The 23,558-nt window shown below is 45.3% G+C and overlaps 1 protein-coding gene across 3 annotated transcripts; it reads right to left on the bottom strand.

The window, feature by feature from the left end:
* Positions 1-487: 487 nt before the first annotated feature.
* Positions 488-22,806, bottom strand: ipmkb (inositol polyphosphate multikinase b). Of its 3 annotated transcripts, none has more exons than XM_086138434.1 (7): positions 22,051-22,806; positions 21,731-21,916; positions 5,834-5,919; positions 5,111-5,207; positions 4,744-4,916; positions 1,869-1,950; positions 488-1,584 (listed from the first exon to the last, which is right to left on the bottom strand). In XM_086138434.1, the coding sequence occupies exons 2-7, from the start codon at positions 21,873-21,875 to the stop codon at positions 830-832; spliced, it is 1,338 nt and encodes a 445-aa protein (XP_085994560.1). In that variant the 5' UTR covers positions 21,876-21,916; positions 22,051-22,806; the 3' UTR covers positions 488-829. The 3 variants fall into 3 exon arrangements, with proteins under 3 accessions (XP_085994560.1, XP_085994559.1, XP_085994558.1); XM_086138433.1 differs by having other exon boundaries at positions 21,731-22,191; positions 22,550-22,806; XM_086138432.1 differs by having other exon boundaries at positions 21,731-22,806.
* Between the last annotated feature and the right edge of the window lie 752 nt (positions 22,807-23,558).

The raw sequence follows: 23,558 nt of genomic DNA, 5'->3' as shown, positions 1-23,558 counted from the left end.
AAAATGTAGCAGGCTAGCTGGGATGTAAACAAAAACTGGCATATTAAAAACAAACAAAAAAACCCCTGTAATGTTTGCGTTACTTTTTTTTTTTTTTTAAACAATGTCGGCATGTGTCAGTTGAGCATTTTCCGTTTTTAATTTGGCCTTTGTCCAAAAAAAGAAAAAAAAGCTTTGGAAGCAATCGTTTTTAGGGTCATGTGAAATTAACAGCTCACCAAGCAGAAAGTTAGTGGCACGGTTAAGAAGGTTCAAAAAGCAGAATGAAAAAAATAAAAAAAATATATATATATTCCGATACTTTATGGCAGTGAAAGCTTGTCTCTCAGCATCCCACCCAAAGAACCCCAAAATCTAAAACCTAAAACTTCTATAAATAGTATCAAATAGTTACGATGGTTAAAAACAAGACAGAAATATCTCTGGCTCACTCAGGATTTGAGATGTTCTGTTTTTCAAAACAAACCTAACCATTTTTTCACCCCCCCCCCCCCCCCCCGTGACCTCAATATAAAAATAGACTTGTCAAATCCAGTGCATTTCAGTAAAACGGGGGTCACATTTTAGAGCTTGTGTAATGTGAGTCAGTCAATGGCTGAGGCAGAGGGTCCTAATGCCTTCGAGGGATCGCTTAGTGCATGTAATGGTCAGCCTTCTCTACTTCTGACTTCCACTTGGAAAAAAAAAAAATATTCAACTCCCGCACACGCACACATCGCAATTATGTGAGATGATGATGGCGGTTCCAAGATTTCCGGAAGGAGAGTGGACAGGTAGGCGGGGACAGTGGTTCACTTGGAGCAAGTCGGAAGGTGAAGCGCGGGCGAGCCTAAGCCTCGTCCGAGAGGATCTGGTTCAATACGGTCAGCAGGTGCTTGAGGCCATAAATGTAGCCGCGATCGAGGCTCTTGCTGGGGAAAACGTGGGCAAAGTCGATCATCTTGACCTCCACCTGCGCGTTGCCTTCGCTCAACCCGGTCACCTCGCCTCCGCCTTGCACGAGGTCCTCTTCCCTCCCGCCGCCCTTCGCTCTCTCGTCGTACTCGCCCTTCCTTTCAAGTTGGAATTTGTTCCCATTTCCGTTTGGGGGTTGCCGGGACAACCAGGTCGAGTTGTCTTGCGGCGGCAATTTCTCGACAGAACCCGGCTGGCGCGTCGTCATTCCTAAAGTGCCATCGTCTCCGCTGATGCCTTGATGATGAGCCTTAGCGCACAGATGGAGGCCAGCTTTCCTGTGATTGCTGCAAATGGGGTCTCGGGCGCAATCGTAGGGCGCCGCCGCTTGAATGTTGTTGTTGTTGTTGTACTCTGCCATCTTTTCGTTTTTTGCACCTACCTCCTGGCTCCTTTCGTCCTTGCCGTCCCGACTCCTGCCGACGGCGGCCGGGCTGTTCGTGGGGGTGCCGATGAGAGGGAAGCTGCTCGAGGAGGGCAGGCCCTCATAGACAAAGAGAAGAGAGCTGGCGTAGAAGACCAGCTGACGCTGCGACTCAAACCAGCGGAGGATATTCTGCACTCTGCGAATGCTGGCGACCACCGCATCCTTCCTCAGACAAACACCGTTGTGAAAGAATTTAGCCAAGCCTGAAGAAGAGAAAACGGAAAAGGACTCGTTCAGACTGCAGGCACATCCACTTCGGCTGAACCGGTGGTGTGAGTTGCAAGTGACGAATGCTCTCAAATTTGCACGGATGAGAACATTTCATGGTTCTTTGGTTTTCAATGGTGAAATTGCATAATATGCAAACTGCAACTCAAGAGGTGTAAGATTGAGAGTTAGGAAGTATTGGTAAAATGTGTGTGGTGGGGGTGGGGGGGGGGTTGATTTGAGCAAAACAAAACAAATTACTCATGAAAGACAAACGTACCATCTTTAATAGTCTCCTTCAACAGTCCCCTGCCATAGTGCTGGTCAAACATGTCAACAGTGTCACTGCAAAGCTTGTAAACCTGGAAGAAAAAAAACAATATATCGATATATTTAATGTATACTGTACAAAATATTTTATACGATTCCTACAAAGGGCAATAAAAAACGTTTCAAATGTTATCCACTAACTTTCTTCACGTCTGGAGGGATACAATGAACTGTGGTGTTAGTGCCACCTAACGGTTTCATACTGTAACTACGTGCACACGTCTAAAAACGACCCCAAAAATAAAAAATAAAAATCAAATGAACTTGCGTTATTCAACTGACGTCAGCATTATGGCTTTGATAAATACTCACACACAAGCCCTTTATAAATCAACGTTCAATGCACCTGAAGTCATCGAACGGTCTGACCGGCATTCTTTTGAGAAAGTTTCCTCTCAGGTTGCAGAGTTTGAACCGCTATGGTGGAAAGTCTCACAGGAAAGGACAGTATATCTCACATGACAACAAAGTATTAACTCTGGGCATGTGTAAAGGATTTTCCCTGAGATGTTTGTGCCTTTCCGTAATATTGATACAAAAGGGAGAATCACGGTGGGGTGAAGTGGAAAACTATGAGACGAGAAAAATATATCCTGGAAGCATAATTTACTCAGGTCGGTTCCAAGCGTTGGAGCCAGAGGCAAATGAACGAGACAATCTAAAAATAATAGTAAGAATAATCTTGCACCTGCGCTAATTAAAGACGTGAAACCAGCCATCGCATTTCGTCTTAGGCAATGTTCCTTCAACTTTTCCATCCGTCTGATCATTCAAAAAAACTCCCTGAGCATTCATTGGACCATGGTGAGCAACGTCAGACATGCCCAAGGTGTCCAAACTAGGTTTTTTTTTTGGACAGGTGTGATACCTGTCCAAAACCTGTGGTCATAAGAAGGTACGTGATATAGTATGATATGAAAACATTCAAATTACCTTCTATCAAAATAGAAAACATAATCGAATGGTGATTCATGACATGAATAAAATTGGCCCAAGTTTGTTACTTTTATTTGAGCACACAGGTCATTTTAAGCTTCATTAAGTCAGTCTGTATAACGATGGTCACACATTGTCCGCTCATAAACAATGGAAAACAATGGTTCAGGGACACCCTGAACCGGTTGCCAGCCAATGGCAGGGCACACAGAGACAAACGACCATCCGCTCTCGCTCTCACACTCACACCTAGGGACAATTTAGAGTGTTCATTCAGCCTGCCATGTATGTTTTTAGAATGTGGGAGGAAACCGGAATACCTGGAGAAAACCCACGCAGGCCCGGGGAGAACATGCAAACTCCACACAGGAGAAGGAACGATTGGAGAAATGTAGTGTGTGGTGCGCGCCAGCTGTCACCGTGTATGCTGAGCGGGTGAAAGAAGTGCGCAATTGCTCATGCGCGCAGCTTTGAGGCAACATTGGTCTTGGGTTTGCTCAATCTCCCCTGCCGCAATTTGGATATGCTCTGCTTAGGGGCAATGTGGCCATCTGGAATTTCAGGAACATTAATACGGTATCTCTATTAAATAGGTCCATTTAAAATTATAACTATGGTTAGGTGCTGTTGTAAAACACACTGTGTGCACAGCACTGGATATACTGTATTTTTATGGGTTGGCTACAGTAAAATGCTTCTAGTTCAATTTCAAGGAGTTCAGTTAATGTTACTGTATATGACAGGTTTTTAGATTGCTAAAAGTATGAAGTAGTTTTAACTGCATGCCTTCATTATTTCATTGTAGCGACAACATATTTCTGGTCAGGCTTTTCATACAATAACTCGAAGGCTGAAGATTTAGAGTTCAGGGCAGTAGTCTTTTTACATAAGAAGCATTTGCCGTGTCTTGCTAATTGTACAACGCTCTGGATGAAAACTGCAAGCACACATTAAATGTTAGAAACATCCAGAGCTGATGTTCAAAGACTGTTAATGTGCCATTGAAAAGCCTCTTAGTTTTTTTGGAGTGAAACAAGATGTCAAACCAACCAAGTGCGGACATATTTTCTGAATATCCCAAAAATTTACCGTTAAGACTTGGCCCAAACCTTGTAACCTTATACTGAGACAACTGCAACTGCTACAAGATTTGTTGTGTTTGTATACTGAGGATATCTGAAAGCAAGCAGGAAACGATCAAGATACAAACAACGGAAGGGAAATGGAAACAAAGTTTTAAATATTTTACTTGCTTCCTTTCGAAAAGATAAGATGGACTATCAGTCTTTCCTGTATTCTCCCACCCCTGTGGACCAAGTAATCCGATTCATATAAACGGTGTGTGTTAAAGTTTTCACTTGCTGATCAGCTGCGCGTGTTTTCTGCGAGTAATCGGTTACGCACCACGAGAACTTGCATTTGGTGGGGGCGGACCATTTATGATTTTAACAGAATTTGGGGGTCTAAGCGGATTATTACAGATCAGTGTATTGTTTTTTTTAATGCTGTAATAAGTATCAAAAGTAGCAGAGGTCAAATACTGGACCAGCGAGAATGCAAATTCTCTGTAAATGATCACACATATCCATATTGTACAAAGCGTAGTGGCTCTCGTTCATTTATCTGACAAAAATGTCAGATATTTCAGATATGTATCAGATATGGACCATGTCGTATACAATAACAGTATACAGATATCTGTATATTAATGATATACAGATATGTCAGATAACCTATTAAAGGTTGTTCGCACAATCTTCCAGGGTTTTCATGAGCAGGATGAGGTACAATCATGCTTTCCTCAAGGGTAGAATGAGGAATTATGAAATGACACACCGTATATTCCTATATTTACATTTTTCAAAAGTGACCTTATAAATCATACTCACCCTCATGCCAAGGACCAGGAAGCCCATCTCTTCCATCAGTGGGTATTTTCTGATCTGTTGCTCCCTTTTCTCCTGCGAGGCAAATGGATCGTAACTTCTCTGGCCCAGCTTCACATCCATGATGCACGGCTTGACGAAGCGTCGAGTCACGTCCTCCAGCTTCATGTACAGCTCTGAGATAGTGACAGACAGAGAGATGATGTGGTCTATGTGGCAAAGCGGGCAAGGCTGTCCATGACGCCAAACTCAAGAAATTGCTTGAACGGATAAACACTAAAATTATGATGAAAGTTATCACCTTCATCATGTTTTGTATATTGTCGCCGATACGTACTGTATAAGCAGATTTGCAAACATAGTTCCATACCATTTGGTGCATCAGGAGAGGACAAAGTGCCGTAATATTTTGGGAGATGTGTCTGGAGCTCCAGAAGACACGGGTCATGGCAATCGTCTGCATATACCTAGAAAACGAATACGGCCACATGTATTACCGTATTTTCCGCGCTATAAGGCGCACCTAAAAGCATTCCATTTTCTCAAAAGCTGACGGTGCACTTTAGAATCCGATGTGCCTTTTATATGGATCAATATTCTGATTTCTTGGATTTAGTAGGTTCTGTGAAGCGCTTTGTTTCAGCTGCAGCGGTTGTGAAAGTTCTATATCAATAAAGCTGTATTCCCTTAGGGTAGCTCCATCTAGTGGATGCATAACGCAACCGCAGCCACTATTATAGCTTTTATTCTATGCGCCTTATAATGCGGTGCGCCCTATATTTCTCCATTTCTAATCTAATCTAATCTAATCTATATGAAAAGTTTTAAAATAGGCATGTCACTGAAGGTGTGCCTCATACTCCAAAGTGCCTTATACTGTGGAAAATAGGTAGCTATATTAATAGATCCATATGAAATTACAACTATGGTTAGGTGTTGTTGTAAAACAATGTGTGTACAGTACTGATATAATGTGTTCCTATGTCTTGGTGGCGGAAAATGCGGGACTCAGTTGTGGGGGGCGGGGGGTTGTTTGGGTTTTTTTTTTTTGCATACACTGTATGTGCGTGCATGCGGACGAGTACTATATTACCATGCTGTAAAACTGCATCTCCCTTGGTCCTCTTGGTGGTGGTTGCAGTTGCTTCAGGACTGTTCCATCTGGATGTTGCAGAATCCCTTCAAAGAAACAAACAAATCAAGTGTATGGATCTCATAACACAGTCAAGCCATTTGACTCAGTATTGTTAGTGAAGCAATAAGTGTATTGAAATACATAATTTGTAAACACAGAGGAACACAGAATCAACGGTCAATCAAAGAAGTGGAAATCTATTTGGATGGAAGTGACAATTATTTTACAGTAGCTTGAGAATACAATTCTTATCAAATCTGTGTGTGAATTCGAAAGGGCGGGCTGGCAACTGAAATGTCGTAGGTAAAGTAAAATATGGGAAATGTAAATTGAGTACTGTACAGCTAAAATCAGTGCAATCGATGAAGATTTGATATCGACTCCCGTATTTTCCAAACATTTTCTGATGTGAATTGCGGAAAATGCTAATTGCCAGCTGTAGGCATGCTAACATACGTCAACGTATTGTTTACTGTATTAGCATAGTAACATGAAAATGAAGAACAAATGTTCCGAATCATCGGCACGGTTGGAATGGCTTAAAGTAGTTGCGAAATCTGGAAAGGAGGAGGAACTATGGAAGGTATTTCTTCTTATTATTATTATTTAAATTTTTGCGTAAAATGTGGAATTCTGAAAAATTGTTCTCAAGGTGTCTCCACTGAGATCAACATTTTAAAGTTGAATGGCTTGAATCAGGTGATAAACATGGACGAATTGGGTAATCTTACCATTTTTGTTGCATTCGTTTGGGAATTTTGTATTGGAAAATGTGGAACACTGAAAAAAAAAACGGGAATTGGGGTAATATAAAAACTGTTCCACATATTTCCGTTTTTAAGCTTGAATCGTTTAGATCAGTCGAGAAATGTGAAAAGATTAGAATATCTATTTGATTTTAGTCATGTCAAAAAATGCTTTCCAAAATGTCCTGAATAACCTTTGTACAGTTGGAACGGTTTGAATCAGTGGAAAATGTGGAAGGATGAGGCGTACAAATTGTCACATTTCGGCATCAATCTGGAAACTTTCTCATGGAAAAAAAATGGAACCGAGGTGGAAAAAAAGACTTTCCAAGTCACAAATGATCTAAGCAGTAGAGAAATATGGAAATGTCGTCATTCACTTCCATCCGGGAAAAATACATATATATATCACACACACACACACACACACACACACACACACACACACACACACACATACATACAGAATTAACTTCAATTTTAATTATTGGATTGCATTCATATGAGTCCAAATGATTTCCAAACACATCTGCGGTCAGCTACGCCCCCTTCCAGTAAGTCAGCTAAATCCGGACGTGGCCTCTAAAATTTAGATTTACTCACGGGTCATCTGACCAGATGAAATACTGCTGACATAAGACGTGAGCCCATGACATAAGTAAAACGCATTCATACAGTATGTCATCTTTCAATTCTGCGGCTGTTGCAGATTTTGCGGAAGCAAAGCCAAATCTATCAGTTCCTTTTTTTAAATCGACACAGTACCAAATGGTTTGCTTTGGTTGGGTCTTTCTCAAATAGGACAATATATCAAGTTGAAAGGACAAGAGGAAGAAGCCATCGTGGGAATGTGTGCGCTCTTCTGTACTGATGGGGATGGTGCCTCAGCCACACCGCAGTTTGATGTTTGTGTTTCATCATTTTTGACAAAGCAGCATTTTTCTCCTATTGATGTAGAATGATGTGCATGGAAATCTTCACACGATATTATTGTTAACAGGCTATCGATGAGTAATGCAAAGCAGGTACAACAGGCAACCTCTTGTTACTCTTGGAGGTGGGGGGGGGGGGGGTGAAAAAATGTGTTCTGATTACTCCTACGATTATAACCGCATTTTCATTTCAGCAGTCATGCTGGAGTCTGTGTGGGAAGACAAATGCAGATTCTTATGTATTCTGGATATGTTGCCGATTACATTTACATAGGAAACGCTGAAAGTGTTGTCAGGCCATGATTTATTATCAGGAATGGTTTTTTTATGGCTAAGAAAAAGATTTACGGAGATAAACTGGCACGGGGTTTATTTTGCACAAAGGAGAAGTGGATGTTTGTTACGGTTCTGTTAGCAAAGGAATCTTGTCGCAGGCTGACTGGTATACTGTTTATTTTGTATATTCCACTGCAATGTCAAAGAATCCCTTTCCACCTTTTTTTGGAGGGGGGGGGTGATTTGTTACATTTTACACAAATAAAAATGCATAACTTGGAAATTGTTACAGACAACTGTTGACCTGCCTATCAATGATTTACACTCGGTGAAGAAGAAAAAAAATTAAGGTTTTAATTCCAATCATATAGAGTACACACCTATCCTGAAAAGCACATCTTTTCAAAAAAAAAAAAAAAAAAGTTTAATAAAATTTTTTTTTAAATTTTAAGTATTTTCTTTCATCTTTGAAAAAAAGGGTTCTTACTGAAGCAGTCCAAAGGTAAGGCTTCAGGGCTTTGCCTGATGCTTTTAAACCACCGTTGTAAACGTTCAGGTGGTATAAAGCAAATACCGTGTTAAAAATGCAGGTATTATAATACTTGAGATATCTGGTCCAAAAGGGCCAAGGGCAATCATCTTGTTGCTCCTGGCCACCCTCTTCACAATTATTAGGCCCTGGAAGTTTAGAATTCAAAGAAAAGGACAATCATTACCACCCAGACATGATAAAAAGAAATGAATCAAATTTGACAAGTGAAGGTGTTTTTCAACAGACTTACACATCAGTCGAGGGTGGAACAAATTGTGGAACAAAAAAGTGCCCATTTACTGTATACCTGCACATATGTCACATGATATGACCATCACATGGTCATATAATATTTCATATCTACCGTATTGGCCCGAATATAAGACGGCCCCGATTATAAAATGACCCCCTCTTTTTCCAAGACTCGTTTGAAAAAAAGACTTTTTGAACACCAAATTGATTTTTATACAGAAAATAATTACAGTACATCTGAAAAAAATGATTATAACAATATATTTGAGAGAAAAAGCATGTTATTTTGCCTCATTCAAATCTTAATATCTGAACATTTAAATATGTAATGTGCAATCACATTCTTAAATTAATGGGTTCTGGTTTTTGAAATGTAAATGACATAACTTCTCCTCAGCTGCCGGTTAACCTGGCCGATCTAAAACCCACTTTTCTCCAGATTGTCGCTACGTTTCTCCATTTTCTGTTATCTCTATGATTTTCTTCTCTTTTCTTTCTTACCGCTATTTTTTATTTTTCTGCTTTGTGCTACTGCTATTTTTATTTTTATTCTTCGTGACAGGGGTTCATTTGGCCTGGGGAGTCAAGTTCATCATTCGCTTCAATGATATCTGGCGCCGTCTAGCGTCGTGAATGGGTATAATGTCTAGACCCGAATATAAAACGACCCCCATTTTTTCAGTCTTATTTCAATGCAAAAAACACCGTCTTATATTCGGGCCAATACCGTATTTATGATTACAGCCTAAAAAAAGTAATTTAAGTGGCTCGCCAGTGCAAATTTATCCCACTATGACCGCTATAAGAAGGTAGTCTGGACCAAAGAAATGAACGACATCAACTGGGGCTTCCGTCTAACACGGCAGGAATTCATGAATGTAGAACATGGCAAAGATGTACGTAATCTTAAATCACATCGCTGCTTTGCATACAAAAGCAGTACTGTATTTTCCGGATTGTAAATTGCTCCGGAGTATAGGTCGCACCAGACATAAAATGCATAATAAAGAAAAAAAAACATATCTAAGTTGCACTGGAGTATGAGTCACATTTTGGGGGGAATATTATTTGATCAAATTCAACACCAAGAACAGACATGTTATCTTGAAAGGCAATTTAAAATAAAAACAAAATAGAGAACAAGACTGAGTATGTGTATGACATGCTAACGTGACATGACGCGCAAACAACGAACTGAGAACGTGCCTTGTATGTTCACGTAACATCCATCCATCATCTACCGCTTATGGATGGGTCGCGGGGGCAACAACTTTAGCAGGGAAGCCCAGACTTCCCTCTCCCTAGCTACTTCTTCCAGCTCTCCCCGGGGGATCCCGAGACGTTCCCAGGCCAGCTGGGTGACATAGTCTCTCCAGCGTGTCCTGGGTCTTCCTCGGGGTCTCCTCCCGGTGGGACATGCCCGGAACACCTCACCAGGGAGGCGTTCAGGAGGCATCCGAATCAGATGCCCAAGCCACCTCATCTGGCTCCTCTCGATGTGGAGGAGAAGCGGCTCGACTCTGAGCCCCTCCCGGATGACCGAGCTTCTCACCTTATCTCTAAGGGAGAGCCCGGACACCCTGCGGAGAAAACTCATTTCGGCCGCTTGTAACCGGGATCTCGTTCTTTCGGTCACGACCCATAGCTCGTGACCATAGATGAGGGTTGGAACGTAGATTGACCGGTAAATTGAGAGCTTCGCCCTTTGGCTCAGCTCCTTCTTCACCACGACAGACCGATACAACGTCCGCATCACAGCAGACGCTGCACCGATCCGCCTGTCGATCTCCCGCTCCCTCCTGCCCCCACTCGTGAACAAGACCCCAAGATACTTGAACTCCTCCACTTGGGGCAAGATCTCCTCCCCGACCCGGAGGGGACACTCCACCCTTTTCCGACTGAGGAACATGGTTTCAGATTTGGAGGTGCTGATCTTCATCCTAGCCGCTTCACACTCTGCTGCGAAACGCTCCAGTGAGAGTTGGAGAGCCCTGTTTGAAGGAGCCAACAGCACCACATCATCTGCAAAAAGCAGGGATGCAATACTGAGGCCCCCAAAACGGACCCCCTCAACGCTTCGGCTGCGCCTAGAAATTCTGTCCATAAAGGTTATGAACAGAATCGGCGACAAAGGGCAGCCTTGGCGGAGTCCTACCCCCACTGGAAACGATTCCGACTTACTGCCGGCAATGCGAACCAAACTCTGACATCGGTGGTATAGTGACCGAACAGCCCGTATCAGGGGGTTCGGTACCCCATACCCACGAAGCACCCCCCACAGAACTCCCCGAGGGACACGGTCAAACGCCTTCTCCAAGTCCACAAAACACATGTAGACTGGTTGGGCGAATTCCCACATACCCTCGAGGACCCCGCCATGGGTGTAGAGCTGGTCCACTGTTCCACGGCCGGGACGAAAACCACACTGCTCCTCCTCAATCTGAGGCTCGACTTCCTGACGGACCCTCCTCTCCAGCACCCCTGAATAGACCTTACCAGGGAGGCTGAGGAGTGTGATCCCTCTGTAGTTGGAACACACCCTCCGGTCCCCCTTTTTAAAAAGAGGGACTACCACCCCAGTCTGCCAATCCAGAGGCACTCTCCCTGTTGACCACGCGATGTTGCAGAGGCGTGTCAACCAGAACAGCCCCACAACATCCAGAGCCTTGAGGAACTCCGGGCGGATCTCATCCACCCCTGGGGCCTTGCCACCGAGGAGCTTTTTAACCACATCGGTGACTTCAACCACAGAGATAGGAGAGCCCACCTCAGAGTCCCCAGGCTCTGCTTCCTCCAAGGAAGGCGTGTTGGTGGAGTTGAGGAGGTCTTCGAAGTACTCTGCCCACCGGTTCACAACGTCCCGAGTCGAAGTCAGCAGCGCCCCATCCCCACTGTACACAGTGTTAGTGGTGCACTGCTTCCCCCTCCTGAGACGTCGGATGGTGGACCAGAATCTCCTCAAAGCCGTCCGGAAGTCGGCTTCCATGGCCTCACCGAACTCTTCCCACGCTCGGGTTTTTGCCTCGGCGACCACCGAAGCTGCGTTCCGCTTGGCCAGTCGATACCCGTCAGCTGCCTCTGGGGTCCCACAGGCCATAAAGGCCCGATAGGACTCCTTCTTCAGCTTGACGGCATCCCTTACTGCTGGTGTCCACCATCGAGTACGGGGGTTGCCGCCACGACAGGCACCAACCACCTTACGGCCACAACTCAGATTGGCCGCCTCAACAATAGAGGCACGGAACATGGTCCACTCGGGCTCAATGTCCCCCGGCTCCCCCGGAACATGGGAAAAGCTCTGTCGGAGGTGGGAGTTGAAACTCCTTCTGACAGGGGATTCCGCCAGACGCTCCCAACAAACCCTCACAATACGTTTGGGTCTGCCAGGACGGACCGGCATCTTCCCCCACCATCGGAGCCTACTCACCACCAGGTGGTGATCAGTTGACAGCTCCGCCCCTCTCTTCACCCGAGTGTCCAGAACATCCATCCATTTTCCGAACCGCTTGATCCTCACTAGGGTCGCGGGGTGTGCTGGAGCCTATCCCAGCCGTCTTCGGGCAGTAGGCGGGGGACACCCTGAATCAGTTGCCAGCCAATCGCAGGGCACACAGAGACGAACAACCATCCACGCCCACACTCACACCTAGGGACAATTTAGAGCGTCCAATCAGCCTGCCATGCATGTTTTTTTGGAATGTGGGAGGAAACCGGAGTACCCGGAGAAAACCCACGCAGGCCCGGGGAGAACATGCAAACTCCACACAGGGAGGCCGGAGCTGGAATCGAACCCGGTACCTCTGCACTGTGAAGCCGACGTGCTAACCACTGGACTACCGGGCTGCCCCGTGTCCAGAACATGCGGCCGCAAATCCGATGATACAACTACAAAGTCGATCATCGAACCGCGGCCTAGGGTGTCCTGGTGCCAAGTGCACATATGGACACCCTTATGTTTGAACAAGGTGTTCGTTATGGACAATCCGTGGCGAGCACAGAAGTCCAATAACAAAACACCACTCGAGTTCTGATCGGGGGGGCCGTTCCTCCCAATCATGCCCCTCCAGGTCTCACTGCCCACGTGAGCATTGAAGTCCCCCAGCAGAACAAGGGAGTCCCCAGCAGGAGTACTCTCCAGCACACCCTCCAAGGACTCCAAAAAGGGTGGGTATGCTGAGCTGCTGTTTGGTGCATATGTACAAACAACAGTCAGGACCCGTCCACCCACCCGAAGGCGGAGGGAGGCAACCCTCTCGTCTACCGGTGTGAACCCCAATGTACAGGCACTGAGCCGGGGGGGCAATGAGCATGCCCACACCTGCTCTGCGCCTCTCACCTTGAGCAACTCCAGAGTGGAAGAGAGTCCAACCCCTCTCGAGAGAACTGGTACCAGAACCCAGGCTGTGTGTGGACACACCAGCTCGGGCTCCTTCCCTGCCAGAGAGGTGACATTCCATGTCCCAAGAGCTAGCTTCTGCAGCCGAGGATCGGACCGCCAGGGTCCCCGCCTTTGGCTGCCGCCCAGCTCACATTGCACCCGACCCCTTTGGCCCCTCTCATGGGTGGTGAGCCCATGGGAAGGGGGACCCACATTGCCTCTTCGGGCTGTGCCCAGCCAGGCCCCATGGGTGTAGGCCCGGCCACCAGGCGCTTGCCAACGAGCCCCACCTCCAGGCCTGGCTCCAGAGGGGGGCCCCGGTGACCCACGTCCGGGCAAGGGAAACTTGGTCCATATATTTTGTCATCATAAGGGGTCTTTGAGCCGTGCTTTGTCTGGCCCCTCATCTAGAACCTGTTTGCCATGGGTGACCCTGCCAGGGGCATAAAGCCCCAGACAACTTAGCTCCTAGGATCATTGGGACACACAAACCCCTCCACCATGGTAAGGTGACGACTCACGGAGGGGAGTTCACGTAACATATTAAGAGTTATTCAGAGAAGTACAGCATAAAGCACATACAGTGATCCCTCGCTTATCGCGGTTAATGGGGACCGGGAACACCCGCGATAGATGACAATCCACGAAGTAGTAATAATGTGTTTATAATTTCACACATAAATCGCACCCCCACCCAAATTATGAAAAAAATAAAATAAAACAGTGATCTATAATCCAGAAAATACGGTAATCGCAGATTTAGTGTACATTTTAATCCTAAATGTTTATGAAAACCATCACATAGGCCAAGCAAAATACATCTTTGTATGATACCGCTTCAAGAAACCTTTCAAAGGCCCATTTTTCAACAATACCTACGGAGGGCGACGCAAGTGTCGGCCTGGGCAAACAGGCAATGGGAGGAGCGCTCTCGTGTTCAGTCAGCACCAATACAGGATGAGCGGGATTCCACTATTTGGTCAACATAGCAAGGTGTAACATTGCCTGCGGAGTCTATGACTTCCTTGTATGCGACCGATGTGTTAATGATTATTCAAGACCAAGCCCAGGGATAAAGCAAGAAAACATTGGGCTGCTGAACTCAATGCTGCTTTGTTTTCGACAGATAGAAAGGAGAGACAGGCAGGTATCCCTCTCAAAGAAAAACAGATTTAGTTTGAGACTGATTTAATCATTGTTCCACGCTGTTTGTGAGCAATATGAAATATGAGCAAAAAAAAAAAAAAAAGTACTTCATTCATTCATCATTGAAGTAACCTTAGTAGCAGTCACCCAGACACTAAGTTGCTAACAGAAGCGAGTCCCCGAGCAAAATGCTTTTCACATGCAGCGATCACGTTTAGATTAGGTGGAACATTTTCCTTGACGTGATGACCTATCGAACCATACTTGGCCAAAGTGACTAAATCCAAACTATGACTCAATACTGACTGCCATGTCCTAACATGAAGCATTACAAAGAACATGAGATAGCCGCTAAAAGGTGGGACTGGGCAATTAACTCATTCAGTACCAGCCAATTCTGGACCAAGTCTGAAAATACATTTAAAAATGTCTTTGGGAGTGAATGAGTTAATCGACTTAATAAATGAATAGCCTCCTACTCCACCACCACCCCAAAAAATAAAATCTTCAAGTTTTCATTGTGATTGTCTTTTGCTCCCCCCCCCCCCCCAATTGAAGTGGCAAATAAATTAAATTAAAATCAGAAATCAAATTTGGTGGATAAAAACCTCTGGGAATTTAGGGGCTGACCAATATGGATTTTTTTTTCAAGGCCGATGCCGATTCCTGACATTCAGCAGAAGAATATTCCGATAACCGAATCATCATATTATTTATGGCGGTGAAAAAAATTAATAGAATATTTTTTTGTGGCTCTCTTAACTCTTCCAACAATAAAGATATGAATTACAGGTAGAACATTTGACTGTTTTATCATAATTTTTCCTTCAATATTTGTTCATCTTTACAATTGAGAAAAATCTGCAAACATTTGCAGGGTGTTTTGTTGTTGTTGTGGGGGGTGTTTGAATGTCATTATCTTTGTCTTATATTGTAATGTGTCAATCAAATAAAAACAAAACAATCCACAAAAATCCACCCATTTCACAATAACTAATATTGCCCAATTAGCCATTTTAGCAATGTACCGTCCGTGCTGCGTCTGAAACAAAAAATAACAAATACTCCCTGGACTACTGCGCATGTGTAAACCAGTGTGGTGGTTGCTGTTGCCATTTCCGAACGAAGCAGCAGAGGTCGCTGTGGCATGCTCAGGTTGGATTAGACTTTTGCGGAAGGATTGTTTTCGTTGGAGTGAATCTCGTTGCGAGGCAAGAGCAAAGAAAAATATTTCGTACAATGGAACAGGGGGACTTTTCGTCGTAGGGGGAGCAGAAAAGTGGGAATGGCTTTCAAGCATGAAATCTTTTTGACACTAGGGGGTATTTTCGCCCATGTAGGTTTCGTTGTGGAGGAGTTACCGCTTATCCGAGGTCAGGTCGCGGAGGCAGCAGCTTTAGTAGGGAAGCCCAGACTTCCCTCTCCCTAGGCACTTCTTCTAGCTCTTCCCGGTAACCCGAAGCGTTCCCAGGCCAGCTGGGTGACATAGTCTCTCCAGCGTGTTCTGGGTCGTCCTCGGGGTCTCCTCCCGGTGGGACATGCCCGGAACACCTCACCAGGGAGGCGTTCAGGAGGCATCCGAATCAGATGCCCAAGCCACCTCATCTGGCTCCTCTCGATGTGGAGGAGAAGCGGCTCGACTCTGAGCCCCTTCCGGATGACCGAGCTTCTCACCTTATCTCTAAGGGAGAGCCCGGACACCCTGCGGAGAAAGCTCATTTCGGCCGCTTGTATCCAGGATCTCGTTCTTTCGGTCACGACCCATAGCTCGTGACCATAGATGAGGGTTGGAACGTAGATCGACCGATAAATTGAGAGCTGAGCCCTTTGGCTCAGCTCCTTCTTTACCACGACAGACCGACACAAAGTCCGCATCACAGCAGACGCTGCACCAATCCGCCTGTCGATCTCTCGCTCCCTTCTGCCCTCACTCGTGAACAATACCCCAAGATACTTAAACTCCTCCACTTGGGGCAAGATCTCCTCCCCGACCCGCAGGGGGCACTCCACCCTTTTCCATTGTTTCAGATTGGGAGGTGCTGATTTTCATCCTTTCCGCTTCACACTCGGCTGCGAAACGCTCCAGTGAGAGTTGGAGAGCCCTGCTTGAAGGAGCCAACAGTACCACATCATCTGCAAAAAGCAGAGATGCAATACTGAGGCCACCAAAACTGACCCCCTCAACGCTTCGGCTGCGCCTAGAAATTCTGTCCATAAAGGTTATGAACAGAATCGGCGACTTGGCGGAGTCCTACCCTCACTGGAAACGATTCCGACTTACTGCCGGCAATGCAAACCAAACTCTGACTTGATTCATTTCTTTCTCTTGCTCTTCTCTCGCAAAGAGCTGCAGCGTATGATTATTTGATCAATGTCAATATTTTTTTTTCTTGAAGACTCGGACCCATACCCACGAAGCACCCCCCACTAAATTCCCCAAGGGACATGGTCAAACGCCTTCTCCAAGTCCACAAAACACATGTAGACTGGTTGGGTGAATTTTCCACTGTTCTACGGCCGGGACGAAACCACACTGCTCCTCCTCAATCTGAGGCTCGACTTTCTGACGGACCCTCCTCTCCAGCACCCCTGAATAGACCTTACCAGGTAGGCTGAGGAGTGTGATCCCTCTGAAGTTGGAACACACCCTCCGGTCCCCCTTTTTAAAAAGAGGGACTACCACCTCGGTCTGCCAATCCAGAGGCACTCTCCCCGTTGACCACGCGATGTTGCAGAGGCGTGTCAACCAGGACAGCCCCGCAACATCCAGAGCCTTGAGGAACTCCGGGCGGATCTCATCCACCCCTGGGGCCTTGCCACCGAGGAGCTTTTTAACCACATCGGTGACTTCAACCACAGAGATAGGAGAGCCCACCTCAGGGTCCTCAGACTCTGCTTCCTCCAAGGAAGGCGTGTTGGTGGAGTTGAGGAGGTCTTCGAAGTACTCTGCCCACCGGTTCACAACGTCCCGAGTCGAAGTCAGCAGTGCCCCATCCCCACTGTACACAGTGTTAGTGGTGCACTGTTTCCCCCTCCTGAGACGTCGGATGGTGGACCAGAATTTCCTCGAAGCCGTCCGGAAGTCGGCTTCCATGGCCTCACCGAACTCTTCCCACGCCTGAGTTTTTGCCTCGGCGACCACCGAAGCTGCATTCCGCTTGGCCAGTCGATGCCCGTCAGCTGCCTCTGGGGTCCCACAGGCCATAAAGGCCCGATAGGACTCCTTCTTCAGCTTGACGGCATCCCTTACTGCTGGTATCCACCAGCAAGTACGGGGATTGCCGCCCCGACAGGCACCAACCACCTTACGGCCACAACTCAGATTGGCCACCTAAACAATAGAGGCACGGAACATGGTCCATTCGGACGCTCCCAAATAAACCTTAAAATACCTTTGGGTCTGCCAGGACGGACCGGCATCTTCCCCCACCATCGGAGCCTACTCACCACCAGGTGGTGATCAGTGGACAGCTCCGCCCCTCTCTTCACTCGAGTGTCCAAAACAGGCGGCCGCAAATCCGATGATACAACCACAAAGTCGATCATCGAACTGCGGCCTAGGGTGTCCTGTTGCCAAGTGCACATATGGACACCTTTATGTTTGAACAAGGTGTTCGTTATGGACAATCCGTGGCGAGCACAGAAGTCCAATAACAAAACACCACTCGAGTTCTGATCGGGGGGGCCGTTCCTCCCAATCATGCCCCTCCAGGTCTCACTGCCCACGTGAGCATTGAAGTCCCCCAGCAGAACAAGGGAGTCCCCAGCAGGAGTACTCTCCAGCACACCCTCCAAGGACTCCAAAAAGGGTGGGTATGCTGAGCTGCTGTTTGGTGCATATGTACAAACAACAGTCAGGACCCGTCCACCCACCCGAAGGCGGAGGGAGGCAACCCTCTCGTCTACCGGTGTGAACCCCAATGTACAGGCACTGAGCCGGGGGGGCAATGAGCATGCCCACACCTGCTCTGCGCCTCTCACCTTGAGCAACTCCAGAGTGGAAGAGAGTCCAACCCCTCTCGAGAGAACTGGTACCAGAACCCAGGCTGTGTGTGGACACACCAGCTCGGGCTCCTTCCCTGCCAGAGAGGTGACATTCCATGTCCCAAGAGCTAGCTTCTGCAGCCGAGGATCGGACCGCCAGGGTCCCCGCCTTTGGCTGCCGCCCAGCTCACATTGCACCCGACCCCTTTGGCCCCTCTCATGGGTGGTGAGCCCATGGGAAGGGGGACCCACATTGCCTCTTCGGGCTGTGCCCAGCCAGGCCCCATGGGTGTAGGCCCGGCCACCAGGCGCTTGCCAACGAGCCCCACCTCCAGGCCTGGCTCCAGAGGGGGGCCCCGGTGACCCACGTCCGGGCAAGGGAAACTTGGTCCATATATTTTGTCATCATAAGGGGTCTTTGAGCCGTGCTTTGTCTGGCCCCTCATCTAGAACCTGTTTGCCATGGGTGACCCTGCCAGGGGCATAAAGCCCCAGACAACTTAGCTCCTAGGATCATTGGGACACACAAACCCCTCCACCATGGTAAGGTGACGACTCACGGAGGGGAGTTCACGTAACATATTAAGAGTTATTCAGAGAAGTACAGCATAAAGCACATACAGTGATCCCTCGCTTATCGCGGTTAATGGGGACCGGGAACACCCGCGATAGATGACAATCCACGAAGTAGTAATAATGTGTTTATAATTTCACACATAAATCGCACCCCCACCCAAATTATGAAAAAAATAAAATAAAACAGTGATCTATAATCCAGAAAATACGGTAATCGCAGATTTAGTGTACATTTTAATCCTAAATGTTTATGAAAACCATCACATAGGCCAAGCAAAATACATCTTTGTATGATACTGCTTCAAGAAACCTTTCAAAGGCCCATTTTTCAACAATACCTACGGAGGGCGACGCAAGTGTCGGCCTGGGCAAACAGGCAATGGGAGGAGCGCTCTCGTGTTCAGTCAGCACCAATACAGGATGAGCGGGATTCCACTATTTGGTCAACATAGCAAGGTGTAACATTGCCTGCGGAGTCTATGACTTCCTTGTATGCGACCGATGTGTTAATGATTATTCAAGACCAAGCCCAGGGATAAAGCAAGAAAACATTGGGCTGCTGAACTCAATGCTGCTTTGTTTTCGACAGATAGAAAGGAGAGACAGGCAGGTATCCCTCTCAAAGAAAAACAGATTTAGTTTGAGACTGATTTAATCATTGTTCCACACTGTTTGTGAGCAATATGAAATATGAGCAAAAAAAAAAAAAAAGTACTTCATTCATTCATCATTGAAGTAACCTTAGTAGCAGTCACCCAGACACTAAGTTGCTAACAGAAGCGAGTCCCCGAGCAAAATGCTTTTCACATGCAGCGATCACGTTTAGATTAGGTGGAACATTTTCCTTGACGTGATGACCTATCGAACCATACTTGGCCAAAGTGACTAAATCCAAACTATGACTCAATACTGACTGCCATGTCCTAACATGAAGCATTACAAAGAACATGAGATAGCCGCTAAAAGGTGGGACTGGGCAATTAACTCATTCAGTACCAGCCAATTCTGGACCAAGTCTGAAAATACATTTAAAAATGTCTTTGGGAGTGAATGAGTTAATCGACTTAATAAATGAATAGCCTCCTACTCCACCACCACCCCAAAAAATAAAATCTTCAAGTTTTCATTGTGATTGTCTTTTGCTCCCCCCCCCCCCCAATTGAAGTGGCAAATAAATTAAATTAAAATCAGAAATCAAATTTGGTGGATAAAAACCTCTGGGAATTTAGGGGCTGACCAATATGGATTTTTTTTTCAAGGCCGATGCCGATTCCTGACATTCAGCAGAAGAATATTCCGATAACCGAATCATCATATTATTTATGGCGGTGAAAAAAATTAATAGAATATTTTTTTGTGGCTCTCTTAACTCTTCCAACAATAAAGATATGAATTACAGGTAGAACATTTGACTGTTTTATCATAATTTTTCCTTCAATATTTGTTCATCTTTACAATTGAGAAAAATCTGCAAACATTTGCAGGGTGTTTTGTTGTTGTTGTGGGGGGTGTTTGAATGTCATTATCTTTGTCTTATATTGTAATGTGTCAATCAAATAAAAACAAAACAATCCACAAAAATCCACCCATTTCACAATAACTAATATTGCCCAATTAAATCGCCCTAATTTTAAGGCGGTATCCCCCCCCCCAGCCCAAAAAAAGCATTGAATAATTTGGTTAGGCAGAGGAACACTTTCAGCTTTCTGTCTGGATGTGAACTGTGTAAAAATTTTCCCCCTCATGCACTACATTGAGGACTCACAAAAAGCTCCAGAGAGACAGTTGTATTTTAGTACAAGATGGCTGCCTCCCGAAACAAATTTTTGACCGAATGACACTTAAACTACTAACTGTGCACATTTTCAGTTCAGTACTCTGCTCGGCAGCGCCTTATAATAATGCTCATTTACACACCAATATATATTTTAACCCTTTCAGGAACAGCAGTTACTACAGCGGGCAGGTTATGTTATCAGGGTAAAGGTTATGATTATTGGTGAATGAAAGGATTAAATAAACTTCAATTTATTTATGTGAACCCCCCCCCCCCAAAAAAAATTTTTCCAAAAAGGTTTCCTTGATATTAATGCCCCACATCCAACCCATAAATGCAGAAATAGTTTGAGAATTCATATTTCATACAACGTTGCTGTATTGTTATTTTCAGGTCTGCAATTTCCTAGAATTCAAGATCACTTTCTGCCAGCGACTGTGCACTACACGCCTCTCTCAAAACAAAGGTGCGTCTATTCCGATCTCATAGTGACATTATGGTCAACAGTGCGACGACATGAGTAATAGTTGTGCTGTGATTGGCATTTCTTCAAAATGGAAGACTGCTTTCTATTAAATGTGCCCCTTCAGATTTTCTGCAATACAAATTTAGTTGAATCGTTGAATAGAAAACGAATTTGGCTTTGACAGAAGGGTGCTCGGTGAATTAAAGTCATTTCTTCTGTAACCACATTCCAGTAACGTCAATGTGTTGGGCTAACGCTGAAGACCATATTTAGCTACCGTACTTTTATGTGTGTATACACTGTAGGATTAGTTCAAAAAAAAAATGTCGATCAATAAGCCACACTCATGAGTGCGCATTTGGAGTGGCGTTCACTGCGTTCGGGTTTTTCATCTGACCAGCATACACAACTAGCACAACTTGGCGATTTCTGCAAAGATCCAGTTGCTACACCTCATGTAAGTTTTTACAAATTCGTAGTTGATGAACTCCTGTCAAAAACCTAGGTAAGGCCATTTTTCAAATCCAAATGTTTCTATGTAGTATATATATATTTGTTTTCTGCTCCTACCAAATATGCAATAAATTAGTTGACTTACAGAGACATTTTTGGACCGATGTAGTTTCTAAATTATCAGAAGACCTTGGCCATAAATTGGTGCATTTATACCAGTTTTAATGAGTCATAACTGATGATGCTCATGTGCCGGTAAATCAACTGATCCTTTGAAATTTTACAGACACACCAACACACGTGGATGAAAGTAATGTCGGGGTGGAGCTATACTTACCCACTTTATCCACGCCATACTTGTGACCGGCAACCTGATGTGACAGCGGCACGCAGCCATTCAGATGAGCCGGTCCTTGTGTTCCAATTGGCCGGTGACCGCTCATCTCTTTGGTGGAAGCAGCCGGGGAGATGCACGGGGTCATGTTGACCCCGACAGCGGAAGTCAGGTCCAGTCTACCAAGCGCTAAAGATGACTCCATCATTACTTGATGATGGTGACTTGCTGACATTTGTAATAAACGACGGGGCCCAGCAATCTTCGTTCTCAAGCAAAATACATATATATTTTTAAAAAAGTTACTGTATGGATTCACATACTTATGACGTGACCAGCGCCCTAGATGCAGTTGCAATAAAGTGTTGGGGCGTGAGGTTGTGAAGTCTTAAGGGAAGTGGCCCAATCCAGACGAAAGCAAAGACACAGCGGCTCCGTTCGCTGCTTTCGATTCCCGGCAGCAACTTCAGGGACGTAGGACAAAACTGTTATCCACGCTGTTACCGACGTTGAAGCAGAGCTCCCGAAGCGCGCTGATTCTATGATTTTCATATCTTGATCAGCAGCATAAATACAATTTGGCCACATCCCACTTCCTGACAGCGTCAATTACAGGTGAACCAAGCACGATTTCCGCTTATGGATTTCAAAATAAAACCAGAGAGGTGTCGTGCAATACGCACGACGTGTCAGTATCAACCATTACAACGTATTGCACCATTCCGGTTGTAACATGTAACATTTTAAGTGTCTTTATGAAACAATATTATCCCATTGCCAATAGAATGTAGGAACTTTCACCAAGCCCGTTCCCCTTTTCACCTGGCGCTGTTGACGCTCCCGTAGACTGATGTTGCGACACATTAAGTTTAGAGTGGTTTCCATCAACAAAATCGAAAGCAGGCTACACTAACGAAGAGTAAAACGTACCGGAATTACGAAAACACTCTAGTCCACCTTCAAAATGAAAGCCAACCCTTATCAGTAAGACGAAACGTGACCCTCGTCAGCCTTAAACCTCGATTTTAGCATAGATGCGTGGGATACAGGTAGGAGACTACTTTCGGTTCAAGTGACGATATCCAATGAGTTGCGACAATTCCATACTGTCGCAAAATAATACTTTCACTGCTTTACGGCAGCCGTTTAACGTTTTTTTTACTCCTGAACTTTATTGTATCAACAGACGTTTACAAAACACATGAAAAGTGGCAGATAGCTAATGAGATTGTGTTCATAACATGATTATAATTTTATAGCCTACTGAAGAACACGTAGACGAATAAATATATATATATATATATATATATAGAGAGAGAGAGATAGATATATATATATATATATATAGGGTAATTTAATATATTAGTACAAACCCAGGTATGTAGCCCCCTTATTCCTATGTCCCATGAGCCTTTGCCTGAAAAATGTGTGTGACTTCCAGTAGGAACCAGAACTGGAGATTGGTTTACATCAGGGGTGATCAACCTTTTTTGACCGCAGGTCTATCTTTCAAGCTGCCAACCTATCGCGATCGACCCGTGACCACACGTGGACGCAAACACTTGAGCATCTTCATGCACACACATGCCATGATGAGCAACAGCCATAACGGACCCAAACATGAAGGAAACAGAAAAATAAATTAGATAAAAGACAAAACAGCTTTTAATAAGGAAACCACTGCCTTCCTTAGTGTTGTTGTTGTTGCATTTTTAAAGAGAAAACATTTCAAAACAGCTTTCTGCTAATGTAGCAGGGTAAGAGGATGGCATAAAACCAGTGCCTAGCAGCAACGAACACTCGCATGTTTATTAATTCTGAACTATTTAGC

The sequence above is a fragment of the Hippocampus guttulatus genome, chromosome 19 (assembly GCF_054856545.1).
Source record: "Hippocampus guttulatus isolate MCC_2025c chromosome 19, RoL_Hgut_1.0, whole genome shotgun sequence".
NCBI lineage: Eukaryota > Metazoa > Chordata > Actinopteri > Syngnathiformes > Syngnathidae > Hippocampus > Hippocampus guttulatus.
Note: the sequence above shows the minus strand (reverse complement) of the source record. Positions and strands in the feature narration are given on the sequence as shown.